At 39.3% G+C, this 16,409-nt stretch overlaps 1 protein-coding gene across 1 annotated transcript in view; it reads left to right on the top strand.

Moving 5' to 3' along the window:
- LOC146501744 (glutamate receptor ionotropic, kainate 2-like) overlaps nt 1–15,931 on the top strand; it is a 77,267-nt gene extending 61,336 nt beyond the window's left edge. The window contains 1 exon segment of the mRNA XM_085132510.1: nt 11–15,931. Within this exon segment, the coding sequence (XP_084988636.1) occupies nt 11–175 (165 nt within the window). The 3' untranslated portion in view covers nt 176–15,931.
- Nucleotides 15,932–16,409: the final 478 nt, after the last annotated feature.

The raw sequence follows: 16,409 nt of genomic DNA, 5'->3' as shown, positions 1-16,409 counted from the left end.
CTTCTCGCAGCGATCATTCTGCAGTGCCATGATGGACGAGCTGCGCGTGTCTCTAAAGTGCCAACGCCGTCTCAAACAAAAGCCTCAGCCACCTGTCATCGTTAAGACAGAGGAGGTTATTAACATGCACACGTTTAACGACAGGAGACTCCCAGGAAAGGAAACCATGGCATGAACACTGAATACACCTGGACTACACCCCTCAGTAAAAACCACGAGTGGGGAGACAGGGTTGAATTAATGCTGGCTTAGTTACAGACTAAGTTTAGCAGGGGGGGGGGAACAAAAATTTAAAAAAAAAAATACAAAGAAACAAACAGGATTCCTTTCGAACCCACTTGCTTATGTAGACAGATGTTTCCTGTGGAAATATAGATACCTGAGCAGTGTCACCTCACTGTGACATTCACTTTTTGAAGGGAGATGTAATCGAAGGACTTACGGGTTTGGTTGGTAATATATGTAAAATGACAGAAGAGCCGAGCAATTTTATGACACAACATTTGACTAGTCCACAGTAGAAGTGGACTTAAACATACGCATACACACAAAACAAACTAATGAAAAAAAATGTATGCACACACACACACACACTGACACACACTGACACACACACTCTCTCATCTGACACACTTGACAACTGTGCAGAAGGGAAAACTATTGTGACACTTACACCAGATGTAGTTTTTCTGTTGATGTCAATACCCTTTCGTCTTATCTCCATGTGTGTGTGACCCAATCGGTCCCCTCTCCTCGGTGACTTGAGTTTCTCTCAGATAATTTGAACAAACACTAATCTTACACCAACAAAGGGAACAGTAGTCAGTGCCAAATGGTTTGTTATGAACTGATGTATAAAAGTGATATTTAGTTTTGAGAACCATCTATGCCGACTTTGTCAAATATCCATCGTTTTCTTCTATAATGCCTTTCTCGTGCCAAAGTTCTGCCATTGTAAAGAACTTTCTGCCATGCCTATTATTATGTTCAAAGCCTCTACAAGAAATGTATACTGTCAGAGTCCTTATCCATGTCGGTCCTTGCGCACAGTCTGCAGTTTTCACTCTGTATCAGTTGTTGTTTAAAATGCAGGATTTCTACAAAAATGTTTGTTTTTGTACAAGAACAAAAAGTTTTGTAGTACTTTGTATCATGGTAGCCCCTTCTGTGGACAAAATATGTAGCAGATACCAACTCAGCCCTCAAACTCTGACAACTGGTGGCTATGGGGCTTCAAACTCTGCTGTGTAGGGTTCATCATTCTCATCTTTCAGAGATTCAGTCTTTTGTCTTGCCAGTCTCACGGGGCCAGCTGTATATACTATCTGGAGACGATGTAGTGGATTTTGGCAGGTAAGAAACAATAAAACCAGAAAATGCAACCGTTCTGCTGTCAGTGAGCGTTGGGTAGTCACCATGATGAGTCACCATGAACAACGTAGTAAAACATGCAAATGCTCTGCATCTAGAAGGTGTTCATAACTGTGGTTGTGTAGCACCAATATACAGCCAAATTGTTATTTTTATTATGAGTTGTTTTATTTTTGTTTGTTTTGTTTTTCTTTTACCAGAATCAAGTCCTAAAAGTATTATTTTAAAACTAGGGGAAATATTTACAGCCAAAAGTAACACAGATATTGATCTTGAAGAGGCAAAGGAAAAAATACCCTGCAGTAATTTCTTTAACATAAACAAACAAGCTTGATATTGATCTCTTGGATGTGTACACTAACCGAGGCGTTTTACAGTTGAAAATTCCACTTTTCTTTGCAGTCTGGTGGACATGCAGTATAATGTGGAATGACTGTTTCTAAATTACCTCACACTGACTATAGCTTTTTTCCCCCCCTCCCTGCAAATCCTTGCAGCTTATCAGTATGGATCCATACTGGTAAATCTGCTACAAGCCTGATTGAGTTGGCCTGATTGATTGATTGATTGATTGCTCTATAAATAATCTGCCACTGCGTGAATGACATTCTCAGTCTCAGTATGGCCATGTTTCCAATTCGTTCCAAGGGTTTGTTAATATTTCGTGTTGGTATCAGTAAGTTTGATTTATTAATGCATATTCCTGCACCAGAAGGTGAAAAAAATATTGAAATGAGTCCATTTGCATTTTGAAACTGGTTGAAATAATCTCACGGCACTGTTGGATATTTTTCAGTGCTTTCAGAAAATATTACTTTTAGGACTCACTAACAGGCAAAAATGACCTCAGTCAAAGGGGACCCTCACTGATGGGCAGCTTTTGAATGTATAAAACTGTGCATTTGCAGTAATTCTGATGTTGGCATAATTAGAGCTTTGAGACACTCGTGTGCTACATAGTAAATCTCTCACTTCTGCTCAAATGCCAGGTGTTGCTTCACTCACGGTGCCTAAAAGGGACTTGATCAACCTTGGGGCGCAATTTTCGAGGATAACTCGTTGGCCGAGCGAATCATTTATCCACTAATTGTCTCCAGATGCGTGTTCTCTTCGCCAAGCGACACATCACATTTGGCCCCACAACACTTCTGTGTCTGTTAACTCTGTTCCGTGTTGTGAAATGACAAGCATATCTGATAGGTTACTCCACCAGTGCCCCTGTCTTCCTACACTATTCGGTTAATCATCTGATCTGATATTCCAGGGATGATTTCAAAGACAAAAAAATGAAAAGAAAAAATCAAATACGCCCACACACCTGTGTTGTACACGAGTGGCTCCCCTATATTTAATGACTTCTTTAAAACAACCGCATCTACGCTTTTATGAGAAATGACAGGGAAGACATGCTCCTTTAACTTGTCAGCTATCTACCAGTGTGGCTTGTCATTTTTTTTTCTTTTTTTTTTTCTACACACGGCTAAATCTAGCAGTGTGAGCTCAAGTGGTTGAATAGTTTGGGAACATTGCTGTGGGAAACTGATGTGTGCTCGTGGAATTTGACATCCATGCAAGGTTTTACAAATAATGTCATTAAAAATGGTCATAATTGTAGATTTGCCTCTTAGCTTTACTCAGACTTTGCGGTTCTTTTCCACCCAAATGAGGAATCAACAGGATATGCTAAGTGAACCAGATGCCATCTAGCCCAGTGTGTATCTAGCCATGCCTTGTATTGTTATAAAACATCTGAATATAAAATACGAAAAGGGTTGATTTATGTAATCAAATCAAATCAAAGCGAGGACTGTAGGAAGGCTTAACCAATTATTTTTCCAGCTTGCTCACCAGCTATTACTGCATCCGCCTGTCTGTTTACAATTTTCTCTGACTACTAGTTTCTAAAATATCTCCACCTTATGAGGAGGCTGCACAGTCTAACAAAATAGCCCAGGAATGTTCCACTGCACACACTCTGTTTTTTTTATTGTTTATTGTTATTTCCTTCCCACAGGCAGCAGTGGACAGTGAGGCCGCTCTGGATTTCAGACAAGGTTTTTTTGTGTTTTTTTTTTTTTTTTGTGTTTTTTTTTTTGGGGGGGGGGGTAATGATGAAAACTGTTTCTGCAGCCTGAGCTCTACCATAACAACATAAATGGCCACCCTGTCTGCCCTCCAGATTGACAGGGAAGGTCAGAGCATGCATCAATGCGTTCAGCACGAACCATTTAGTCTGTCACACTTATTCCATCATATTAAGTCCTTTCCTCCTTTTCCTAAGTGCTCATTGGAAAGGTATCCTTGAATAACATCTTGTTCATTAGCCAATTAATGGCCAAGATTGCATTGTGAACAGAAAATTGCTTTCTGAATGTGACTTTGGTTTGTCGTGCAGATATTATGAGCTAACAGAGCCTGCCAATGAAGGTTTTTTAAGGTAGGGAATATTCTTCACCTCATTTCCAAGTGATTTTTAATTCAGGATCCCAGATTAGGAATCATTAAAAATCTACATTGATTTTTTTTTTTTTTTTTTTAACTAGCAGCACATGTACGTGTAATGTTATTACATATGGTGGGCGTGGGGCAACAAGAAGTTCGGAATATGCCCTCTGTCAGAGAGATAATTAAATATATTGTTTACACTGAGCATGGGTGCATTAGGCAACTGTGTGCAATGGTACGAGCCAAAAATAGCATTGCATCATGTTAAAATGAGATTTTTCTAAAGAAGTTTTCACTAGGGTAATGCAGTAGTAATGCATTCATAGTTTTATTAGCTAATTAGAGAGCGGCTCCAGGGGTGGTAGTGTTGTCAGACAGCCTAGTCGGTCCAGATTTAAATATCTCATCAACTGTTACATGGTTCGTCTGTAAATATGGACTCCTCATCATGGCTCCCAGATGATTTTTTTTCCTCGAGTGCCACCACAGGTTTAACATTTGTGGTTATGATATACACTCACCGGTCACTGCTTGCTAATGCAACTATCTAACCAGCCCATCATATGGCAGCAGTTTAATACATTTAGGAATGTGCACATACTCATGATGACCTGCTAAAGTTCAAATCAACCATTAGAATAGGGAATAAATTAGATTTTAGTAACTCTGAATGTGACATGGTTGTTGTTGCCAGATGAGCTGAGTATTTCCGAAACTGCTGATCTACTGGGATTTTCCCACATAACCACCTCTAGGTTTTACGGAGAATAGTCTGAAAAAGAGAAAATAGCGAGTGGCACTTCTGTGGGTGTAAAATGCTTTGTTGGTCAGGGAGGAATGGCGAGACTGCTTCAACCTCATAGGAAGGCAACCACTCATTATAATCAAGGTATGCATCTCTGAATGTCGAAGACCACACTGGGGGCCAATCCTGTCAGCTAAGAACAGGAAACGGAGGCTACAATTCACCAGAATTGGACAATAGAAGACTGGAAAAATGTTGCCTCGTCTGATGAGTAAACAACCTTAAAGCATCGATCCATTCTGCCTTGTATCAATTGTTTAGGCTGCTGTTGGTCTAATGGGAGATATTTTCTTGACAGACTTTGGTCCCTTTAGTATATCCCGAACATTGTTTAAACACCACAGTCTACTTGGGCATTGTTGCTGACCATGTCCATCCCTTTATGGCCACAGTGTGCCCATTTTCTCATGATTGCTTCCAGCAAGATAATGCACCATGTCCCAGAGCTCAAATAATCTTAAACTGGTTTGACAATCAGTTCGCTGTACTCAAATGCCATCGACAGTCTCCAGATCTCAAGCCAGCAAAGCACCTTTGGGATGCGGTGGAACAGGAGATTTGCATCATTGATGTGCAGCCGACAAATCTGCTGCAACTGTGTGATGCTAACACATCAATACTGCCCAAAATATCTGAGGAAAATTTCCAGCACCTTGTAGAATCTGCACAAAGCATTAAAGCAGTTCTGAAAACAAAAGGGGAATCAACTTGGTACTAGTTGGGTTAACTGATCAAGTGTCTGGTGAGTGCATGTTCCATGGATTTCCATAATATTTGGCACCACATTTATGCGTCACTCCAGACTTTTGTATATACTTTACTTTTCATTTCTCCACACTACTGGGTAGAGCTCTGACCTACTTTAAAGACCAAATACCTGCAAAACTAAAAGCATCCTCATGAGTCTTGGCTGTACTTTGTGTTGAGTGCTTATGAGTGAAGATAAAATGTTGGTGAAAGTGCTAAACATGTTTGCACTGAGCTCCAAGTGCCGCTGCGTCTGCCTCACAAAGCTCCAACAATAGGGTCTTTGTGCGAATGTTTAAAGTAAAAATGAATCAACGTTTAATGCTGCTCTCATGTGAAAAAATATATCCAAAAAATCAATCATTTCACATCGTTTTATTTCCCTTTCCCCCGATGTCAAATCATCCCTCGTTCTCCATCTGTGTAAGTAATTTAATGATTTGTTACCATGTGACTCATATCAACAAAGCTAGTGGCAATTTTTGTTGCAATATTTGGTCTGCAGTGAATGATTCCATTTCAGGTCTAGAAATGAGCTTTGACTCCTTTCTGTGGAGTTCAGCATGTACAATATGAAATCCTGGGAAACGTAATAAAAGGGGAATTGCAGCAGCTAGAGTTGGGCAGGCGTTGTTGGTAGAAAAGTGATATTTGATGTGCATTAAGACCAGCCAGTGGCATGTGTCTGCCCAGAGACAGCACCTGGGCAGCGAGCTGGAAGACCCACTAGCCTCACACAAAGAATGCTCTTGCCTTAAAAAAAAAAAAAGTGTATTTTCTTTGTGAGAAAGTGTGTGTTTGTATGTAGTCTCCACTTTTGCCACCTGTGTGTGGGTTTCTGCAGTCACACACGTGCGCCCTGGGGGGATGAACCCCGTTTTGACTCCAAATGAATTTCAATTTAAAGAAGTGATCTTTTGTGTCATGTAGCAATTCGTTTGGATGCGGTTTTCTATCTGAGTGTTTTTTTCCCAGTGGCAGATGTGTTGCGGTGGGTGGCAGCTGCAGAATGGAGGAGCACAGCTTGCTAAGTGATTCACCCTGCTCCTGGCATCTCTGTTACCCCATGAGTCTTTTCCCTGACAATGTTTTCATTTCTATTTGCTTTATCTGTAACTGGGATGGTGGGCTAGATGCTTTGACAGCTCTGTCAGAAAAATGACAGTGCTGGTTGCCTGCTCGAGAAAGGGTGAGAGAAACTAATGGGACGTTTGGAGGTTACTTCCTCTTCGTGACCTCTTCTACAGGAAAAAACGGGGGGGTTGGGGAATGTGGTGTGGGGGCAGAGGGGAGCTGTGGCTGAATGTACCACCAAATCACACTTTGTGATGGATGCGTTGATGGCGCTCGGTCTGATAAAATCCCTAGATTGATACTGCAAATGAGCTCTCTATCTGATGACATCTGCTGCATTTTTATGCACGCACCCGGAAATAACAGTGTCGAGTGTTGAACCAGTCACATCTCCTGACGGGGGAATCATGTTTTGTTCGCTGCTGTCAAATAGTACTTTCATTCCTCTCCAAAATCCCCCATTAGGTTCTCTCAGACAAATGTCCCCCCAAACTCCCCCCTCTTTTTCTCTGCCTTTGAGTAATTCATACTGTTGATTCCACCTCTGGAGGAATACATCAGGCATAACGTCTTTTTCTTTCATCAAGGCAGCGGCTTTAAAGTAATTTTCCTCCTCTCATAGGGAGCCAAATGGAGACGAGAAGATGTCGATTCTCTCATCTCTTGTCTGTCCCCTTTGATCTCTTTCAACATGAATTCCCAATGCACAGAAAGTAAATGGGATTTTTTTTTTCTTTTCTTTTTTTTTTGTCTTTCTCTGGAGCATGGTTGATCATACAAAATTGACCAGAAATGACTTCTAATGACCCCTGTGTTTTACTCAGTAAAAAGAATACCCAAAAAACACACTCATAGCTATCATTGCTCATAGTGCATTTTAATAAAGGATGAATAATTTAGGGTGTGCTTGTAGATGTAATAGTCCAGAGCACTGATGCTGTGAACATCTTCATGGAGGAATTACCAGCTGTGTGTGGTATGTGTGTGTGTATGTGTGTGTAGGGACAAGGAGGACTTTGTGAAAAGGGACAAAGGCTTCAACAGTGCCTGCGTGCAAGTGTGTATTGTTGTCTGTTGCATTAACAGACAGCAGTTGTGATTTATCTTGTATTCCCAATGTAGTAGCCCCCTCTAACTGGAAAGGTTAAAGCATACAGCCTGGAGGCAGTACTACAAAGGTCAACATGCAGTTTAAGAATGAGGAATAGAGAGAAAGACAGACAAGATATGTACTCTTCTCCTCTCTTCGACCTGCATACTGCATCTGACATCCTGAAAACATTCGCTATAGTGTCTGCAGCAAAGGCCCAGCAGTATTTATCCTTTGGTTCGCTCTATCCTTGCTCCCCTGGCTTCTTCTTCGTCTTATCATCGCCTTGCCGTGATACCTCCAGTATCGCACGCCATAAAAATAGCTGACCTTGACAAAGCCATCTCTAGAGATAGTGTTTGAAAAAGGGGAGCTGTGTAGGAAAATGATGGTGGTAACAAAGAGAAACTGTAAACAAAGACAATTCATTAATGGACCCCCTCAAGCCTGGATGTGCTTAGTAGAGAGAAAGCGAATGAGACGGATGGTTATAAAAAAGCAAGGCGCGAGACCATTAAAGAAGAGCAGCAGAATAGAGAGAGGGCTGTGAAGAAACACCAGTCTCTTTGGTGAGTCAGATGTGTTGAGGTGATTAATCTGCTTTGGCTGTCCTTCAGGCCTGAGGGGGAACAAGGATACAGCAGCGCTGGGTTGCCCCCTTGTGGAGGCCTAGGTGAACTGGTAGAATAAAGAAACTCATTTTCTTTCACATAAAACTTTGTCATCACTGACCCTCACTTTCAGTGCTTGTGCAATCTGTGATTTATGGCTCTTAAATGTTTCTCCTGTCAGATAAGGGAAGAACTATAAACGAGTGACTTTATTCAAGGTCAAAAATTTTAGGAAGTAAGAAAGTGGATGGGGGAAAAAAGCTTGTAAGAGCACACAAGCAGTGCAGGAACTCGCTTTTAAGAGGTGCATATAATATGTTCTTTCACTACCAATTAATTATCCTCAACTCCTGTTGACTTTTATTATCATTATTATATTTATTATTATTATTATTAATTATTTCCAGACCATCCATTGTCCATATATACAGTTCAGGATCACGCTAAGGCTGGAGCCTATCCCAACGATTATAAGGTGAGATGCACAGTATCCTCTGGACAGGTCACCAGGCTAACACATAGACATCCATTCAAACCCATCAGTTAGACTAACCTAGAGTGCTGTGAAAAGGCATTTGCACTCTTCCTGATTTCTTAGTTGTTTGAATATTTGACATCATTATAACAAAATTAAATATATAATGCAGTTTTTACATTTAAATTTTGTTTTGTTGTTATATCATGAGTTAACTGTGATTAACACATTCTTTTGAAAAGTTGATTTCAATTTCACTAGCCACACCTAAAATCACTCCAAGAGCAGATCAACGACTCAGCCAGATGGTCACAAAAGAACTCAGAACGACATCTAAAGAACTACAGACCTCCCTTTCCTTAGCGAAGGACCATGTTCATGAGTTAACAGTAAGGAAGACTAGGCAAAAATAGCATCGAAGGGAGATCTCTAAGGAGAAAACCATGCTGACCAAAACCAACACAAAGGCTCATTTCACAACTGCCAAAAAGCATCTTGATGATCCACAAGATTTGGGGGGAAATAGTCTGAGGACTGAGGAGACAAAAGTTTAACTTTTTGGATGGTTTGAGTCCTATTACATTCATGTAAAAGTATCACACTATTTCATAAACTGCAATTAAACATGGTGGAGGTAATGTGATGGTCTGGAGCTGCTTTGCTGCATCGGACCCTGGGCGACTTGGCAGTAATTGATGGAACCATGAATTCTGTCCTCTACCAGAAAATCCTTGAGAGAAAATGTTTGTATCCTGAAGCTTCAAGCAGACTCAGGTTATGCAGCAGGACAACGATCCAAACACAAAGGCGACCTCTGAATCCTGTTGTTTTCACATGACCTTGAACAGGCCATTTATGCTGAGAAACCCTGTAATGTGGCTGACTTAAAACAATTCCGCCAAAGAAGAGTGTGCCAGAATTCCTCTACAGCGATTGTAAAAGACTCATTGCTGCAAATGCTTGGTTGCAGCCCAGTGGATTCAACCCCAGGATCTTCTTGCTGTGAGATAACAGTGTTAACCTCTGGTCCACCCCAAACCTTATTGTGCATTATTAATTTCTCCTCTTTACTGTATCATGTGCTATAACTGTAGAATATCTAGCTAGGTTATTGAGCATGTCATCTTATTTTCTATTCCCCTCCTCTAAATGGATAGCCAGTCTATCTATTGTACATTGTTGGTCACAGTTCCCAGGGTTCCCTTTGGTTTCTATTGATCTAACACTTGAAATCTTTGGTTTGCATCTCAAGTTTGGATTCCTATTTTGATTTTATGCTGTGTTTATGCTATTTTTATACTGCTGTCTCTATTCTATTCTAATGTGAAAAGTTAAGACAAAATAGCCATGACATACTGTCATCCATCCAGCTTTTTAATCCAAAACCTAAGATTTTCGATTTACAAAACAATCCAAAAGCAGCTAACCTCTGATTTGTAGATCGTGGGCATTTATTCATTTCATCATCCTGCATTAAAAAGACCTAAATGGTTTTCAGAATTTTTGGAGACATACATATTATTACACACTACACTGTATTTCATTAACTTAACTTATGGAGATATAGAAAGATTGTTTACTTTTAAAATGCTTTGGCCTCATAACCACTTTTTATTTCTCTATAACCTTACTGGAGACCAGCTTACCCTGGATTATGTTTAGCTACATAGTATTCAGCAGTGTGGCTGCTTGTATCTTTTATGTTGTCACTCATTTTCTCTAGCATTCACCCATATCATCTAAAGTAAACTAATGTTTTGGTCTGGTTTAAAATTGGCAGGATGGACGCAAAGCAATGATTGGTTGATTATGCCTTTAATTTTCACTTGCAATGTTACATGTACATGTTACCTGCAGTGAAATGGGACCCCTTCCGACCATACATACATTACACAAAGATCTCCATTTGGAAGACAGGTCAGAGAGAGGTAGGATGGTAAGAAAAACAATGAAATACACAATACATGACGAAAGAGGAGAAGAAGAAAAACTCTACCCAGACTGAGCTCCTGACAGAAAAGCAGTTTGAGAACAGAGATAAAAAAAAACACCTCAGCACAAAAGCACATGAATCCTCACACCATACAATATAAAAACACTGACTTGCAACGTTCGGTATCGGGTATGAGAGTGAGCCGATGTAGACAACAGCCATCCGGTCCTGCATGACTGTAGAAAACAATGCAGGACTCTGACTTAAAAAGTTCAACAGGTGTATTTGCAGACAGCCAGAATCCAAACACAAAGCCGCTGTTAAGGAAGTTCGACAAGGCAGGGAACTCCACAGATTATTATTCAGAAATATTCTCGAAAAAACTCAAGTTTCAGCTCACCACACACCAAACGAACAATACACTTGGGAATACTGTGCAGATGGAAACACTGGGTAAGTAATTCACATGAAATCAAGCAGCCAGACTTTACTAACCAAGTTAATTCAACATTTCAAAGAAGACTGAAGCACTACCTTAAGAAGAGGTGGTAACGAGCTTATCAGGAACAAGTGCCTGGATCACTTCCGGGCGCGTGAAGCCTGAATGAGTCCCGCCCCTGAACACAGGTAAAATCCAACCACACACAGCGGAGAAGAAACATAAACACTAAGGAGGAGAGAGAGAGAAAAAAGTGAGACAGCGTGGAGAGAACTGAGGGACCGTGGCAAAGGCAAGCAGTGGAAATGTCAGCTTTCAAAATTAAATACATTTGTCTAGTAATTATTTTAGAACCAATGTTTAAAGTCTACAGAGATTTTCCCGAAGCACGAACTACTAGTTGGGATTGAGAAGCTATCAGTTCTCTCAGTAAGCTAGCTGACGGTTGACTTGATCGTAATAATATTACATTTGCTGTTTAATACATATCCGGTTGAAAATTTTCCTTTAACATACAAAGATCAAAAATAAGGGAAGTACAATCAGAGGTATCCTGATATGGAATACTTAAATTGGATCAGGCTTTAAAAGTAGCAGATTCTGCTCTGTTCTTGTTTTTTCTAATGAACACAGCTGTTACCTTCACGTGGGTTTACTTATCAGCCTAGCCAAATATACTATCATCAACCACTTCATTAGGTACACCATTAGGTATTAAATCTTAAATCTTCATACCATAGGTCCAACAAGGTCCTGAAAACACTCCTTAATTTTTTTATCCATGTTGACATGACAGCATCACACAGTTGCTATAGATTTGTTGGCTGAACATTCATGTTGTGAATCCCCCACATCGCCAGCTCTACTGGACTAACTGGTGCCTCTGGAGGCCATTTAAGTTATTTATATCATGTTCAAGAAACTAGTCTGAGGTCATTTGAGCTTTCTGAAATGGCACGTTATCCAACTGGTAGTAGCCATCAGAAGATGTCAGGTTTAGGTTATGTATGTAGGTTATGGTGTTTAAACAATATTCATGTTGTACTAAGGGCCCCAAAAAGTATCCCCCACACCATCACACCACTGGCTGGTTTACAAGATAGGATGTATCACGACTTTCATGTTGTCTACACCTAAAGTTTGGCCTATCATCTAATTATCGCAGTGGAAATTGAGGCCCATCAGTCCAGGAAATGTTTTTCTAATCTTCTATTGTCTAATTTTAGTGAGCGTCAGTTTCCTGTTTCTAACTGACAGGACAAGCACCTGGTGTGCTCCTCTACTGCTGTAGCCCATCTGCTTCAAGGTTCAACATGTTGTAATGAGTGATTTTTGAGCTACTGTGTCATAATCGGGCATCAACATGACATTTTCACCCAGAGAAGTGACATTCACTGGATATTTTCTCTTTGTCAGACCATTCTCTGTAAGCCCTGGGCATGGTTGTGTGGAAAATTCTCAGGTAGAATTCAACACTTTCTGAAATACTTAAATCTACATTCATCCCCCTTCTGATGTGATGCCATTCAAAAGTTTGAACTTCAGCAGGTCATCTTGACATGTCATCTACATGCCTAAAAGCACTGAGGCACTGCCATGTGACTGGCTGATTGGATGTTTGCATTACTGAGCAGTTAAACAGGTGTACATAATGAAATGGCTGTGTTTTCCATGTTTGTAGCTCAGTTACCCAATTAGTATATTCCTGGTGCTGAGCTCTCTGTGGGTGAAAAACAGCTGGATTTTGTAAAGATGTGGTGGAGCTGTGAGGCAAAGCCTGCTTTTGCATAAAATAATTGAAAACATAATTACGTTAGAATATTTAAATATTTTATATATATTTTAAAGTATGTGTATGACAAACTTACCTTTTTCGCCACAGCTCATTCACTGTGTAAGTGTGGATTTTACATATAAGAATATTCAAACATTAAATCACCACAGTATCAAGTAAAAATTATACATATTTTAATGCCAATATAATATGTTTATTTTCAAATCAAGTGAAACATTTAAGACATATTTAAAAATCCAATCCAAGATTCACAGAAATAAAAATAAAAAAAGGCAGTACACTTACAGTATATTGGGGCTACAATAATGAGTGATATGCGCATAAAATATTTTTTTCCCCATTCATAAAGCTATCAGTGCACGGCTCTCTAGGTTGCTCCAGAGAAAAGAGCACAGAGACTCCCCTGGCCACGATGTAAAATGAAAAAGCACAAACAGATATGTGTAATGTTACATTAGCTATCAGTACAACTACATTAAACTGCCTTGGTTGAATTCATAGGTCCTTGAGTGGTTCAATCTGTCAGTATGACATGATACAGTTCAGTAAAAAAAAAAAAAAACATTATTAATGATATCTTCCCCTACAGCACATTGTTTCTCCTCTCAAGGCAAAGCACAGAGCAGCCTTCAAAGGCAGCATGAGGTATGTGAACTTCATTCTGTCATCAGTAACCTCCATACGAGAAGAGGTTTCTGCTGAGGTTTCCCTGCCTAGGATCATGGCATACATCCAATATTTCTTCAGTGACTTCTGATGCATTATTAATAATAATTCACCTTGCAGCCTAGGCTGTATGGATTTAATGGAGCAGTTTAGGCTATAAACTTCTTGGTTTTCAGATCGATCTTATAGCCATGTGAGTAAAAGGAGGTCTCTTTTAAGTCATTTTATCATATCATCACTCTTTACTTTTTCTTCAATTATACTGAATTAGCTTGGCCTATTCTGTTCTGAATTAGCAGCAAGGTGCCATTAAATCTCCAAATTGTGTAATTTTTAACTTCACATTCCAATAAAGAAGGGAAAAAGCTAATAAACCCCTGTAAAAGTCATTTGGGTTAGTTTGAAAGTATAGTACCTTAAAGCTGAAAGCAGATGTTAGGCATTTTAAGAAATAGGCTTTTCTATGCCCGCTCCACACACAAAATAGTGTTAACCTAACTGGTTTCACTATTAATTTTGCAAAGTGGACAGAGGGGTAGGCACATTTTAGTCTGTGCTTGGCCACTCCCAGTTAGCCTTTGGCTCTAACCCTGGGCTAGGAGGATTGGGTTTTTTTGCTAGCTACAACTAGATATTGAAGGGACAAACGTGATCTTGTTATTCTTTCATTGAGCAAGCTAGACAGCTCTCAGCAAATTAGGGATTCTCAAGAATGATAAACAAAACTTTGAGATTCATAGTTTTCACAGTAAAGCAGTCCAATTTTTACTATAGGCTACTTGAACTGAAGTCTCCACAGAGTTGTTTTGACTTAAGGCAAAAAAAAAAAATGTAACCATAAAGATTTAAGGCAACAATTTTTCCTTTAGCTCCCAGAATCCTTATTTAACATGTCAATCTTTGTTATCACCATATTAGCCTTCTGCACAAGCCATTAAGGACACATGCTACTCATGTGACATTTGTGTTATTTACTTCCGCCACTGTGGGGCACACTTGGGCAACTTTGAGATGGATTTACATTCAAATTATAATGGGATCTGTCAGATTTATTACAAAATTTCTTTATTATGGTTTTCACTTTCCTCTGTGGTATAAAACTGCATCTGATAAAACCATGTTACTCAAACTAAGCACCTTCCAGGTACTAACTGTCTAGTGTTTTTGATGATTGCATGGAAGCCTTTCTTGCTTTTGTTTAAATGTTCACATGATTTAAAATGGAAGAGGGTTTATTATACCACTTAACAAATTGTTTTTCTCAATACAGCCTTGACAAACCTTCAAACAGCCATTTGATTATTACTGCCGCAGCAAGATTTGCCTCTCATAGAAAAGGGTTTGTTGGCTGTGTCAAATACTGAACAGTACACAAGAGAATAATCAGTAGTTACATTGATTGGAAGAAAACACAAAGCTAATAACAACAATAATATCACTATATTATTCCAGGGTTATGCATTTTGATAATAACTATGTAGGCCCACTGCAACATAGTGATTCCCTCAGATGAGTATGAACTATAATACTGCAGTTATTTGAAACATCAGTCTTAAACCCTCAAGGGTTAGGTACAGAAAACAAACATTTTTTTTCCTTGTCATAAATGAAATTTCACCATTACCAAAAAAAAAAATCTACAATTTTTTATCTTAACTGTTACCCGCCGCTCTATACCAAAAAAGCAATTTGCAAAAAGGACATGATAACACACAACTTCTGATTGGGCTGTAAAAATGGCTAACCAAAGCCATGACCTCATTTCTGTGAAGCCCCAAAATAAGGTGTTATCTATTTGGTTTTAGGTCAAACGTACACAAAAAGAAAACTAGGCACTCCTTGTTTGAGTACAATCCTTTTCCTTCTTAAAACAATCATCAAGTGGTTTCCAAAATGGTTATGACGAAATACAACCAAACAAAAAAAACAACAGTTGATGGGGTTTTTACAGAGACAGTGAAATATATTTTGCTATTAAACACCTCTATAGCCAGTCCAACAAACTGAGGTAAACTCTCTGGCTGTTTGCACACAGATCTGGCAGAAAAACTTCACCCTGGATGCGTGAGACAAAATGCCCAATCGGACGACATGTGTAAAGGCGTCAAGAAAAGGGCTTTGATTGTAGGATAATATATTTGGAGTCACAAGTGATGTGCCGCTAGGGCTGATTTGCCGAAAATGCTGTGTGACTCTAGTGCGACAAGTGGCATTTTAACAAAGAAAAAAAAAACTGCATGGAGGAGGTAGAGGACTTGGGAGGAGGTAAGGAGTTTGTGGAGGAACAGCGTTTATGAGGTAGCCTTTTGCTGTAAACAAAAAAAAAACTTTTGCAGTAATAGAAAAACTCATTAAAACTGGGAAGGAAGACCAGGAAGTCTGTGGCAACATTAGGGAACGTCTTGCACAACACCTCAGTATAACAGAGATCTAAAGTTGAGGTCATCAAAAAAAAAAAAAAAAAAAGAAATAAAATAAAATTATGTATATACAAACAAAAAGAAATGCACAGCTATGTATAACTCAAGAGGTAGTTGCTAAAAGTACATCAATCGGTTACATATGTTTCTTCGTCATTGCTTAACAGAGTTTGTTGAGAAAGTCAGTGGATGATTCCCAAAAGAATAAAATACACTTTTTTGGTTAATTCCCTGAGAACAGTTCATCATCCTGAGAGAAATTGTGTGTAAAAATGTAAAAATACATCATATAAAAAAGATGTTTCCATAGAGTTTCGAGCATGGGCTGTGCTCCTTCTGTGGTTTGGTCATTCACCTTCTTCTTTTTTTTTATCTCTGTCATGCTGCATTGTTGAGATTTGATCTTGTAACGCACGCACACATTCAAATACACTGTACATTAAATAAAAAAAATAAAATAAAACAACAACAACAACTGCTCTAATGCGCTTTCAGCAATAAGTTCCTCTTATTTGAAAGAGCGAGGATAGCAAGCACT

The sequence above is a fragment of the Neolamprologus multifasciatus genome, chromosome 15 (genome assembly GCF_963576455.1).
Source record: "Neolamprologus multifasciatus chromosome 15, fNeoMul1.2, whole genome shotgun sequence".
In the NCBI taxonomy this organism is placed as follows: Eukaryota; Metazoa; Chordata; class Actinopteri; order Cichliformes; family Cichlidae; genus Neolamprologus; species Neolamprologus multifasciatus.
Note: the sequence above shows the minus strand (reverse complement) of the source record. Positions and strands in the feature narration are given on the sequence as shown.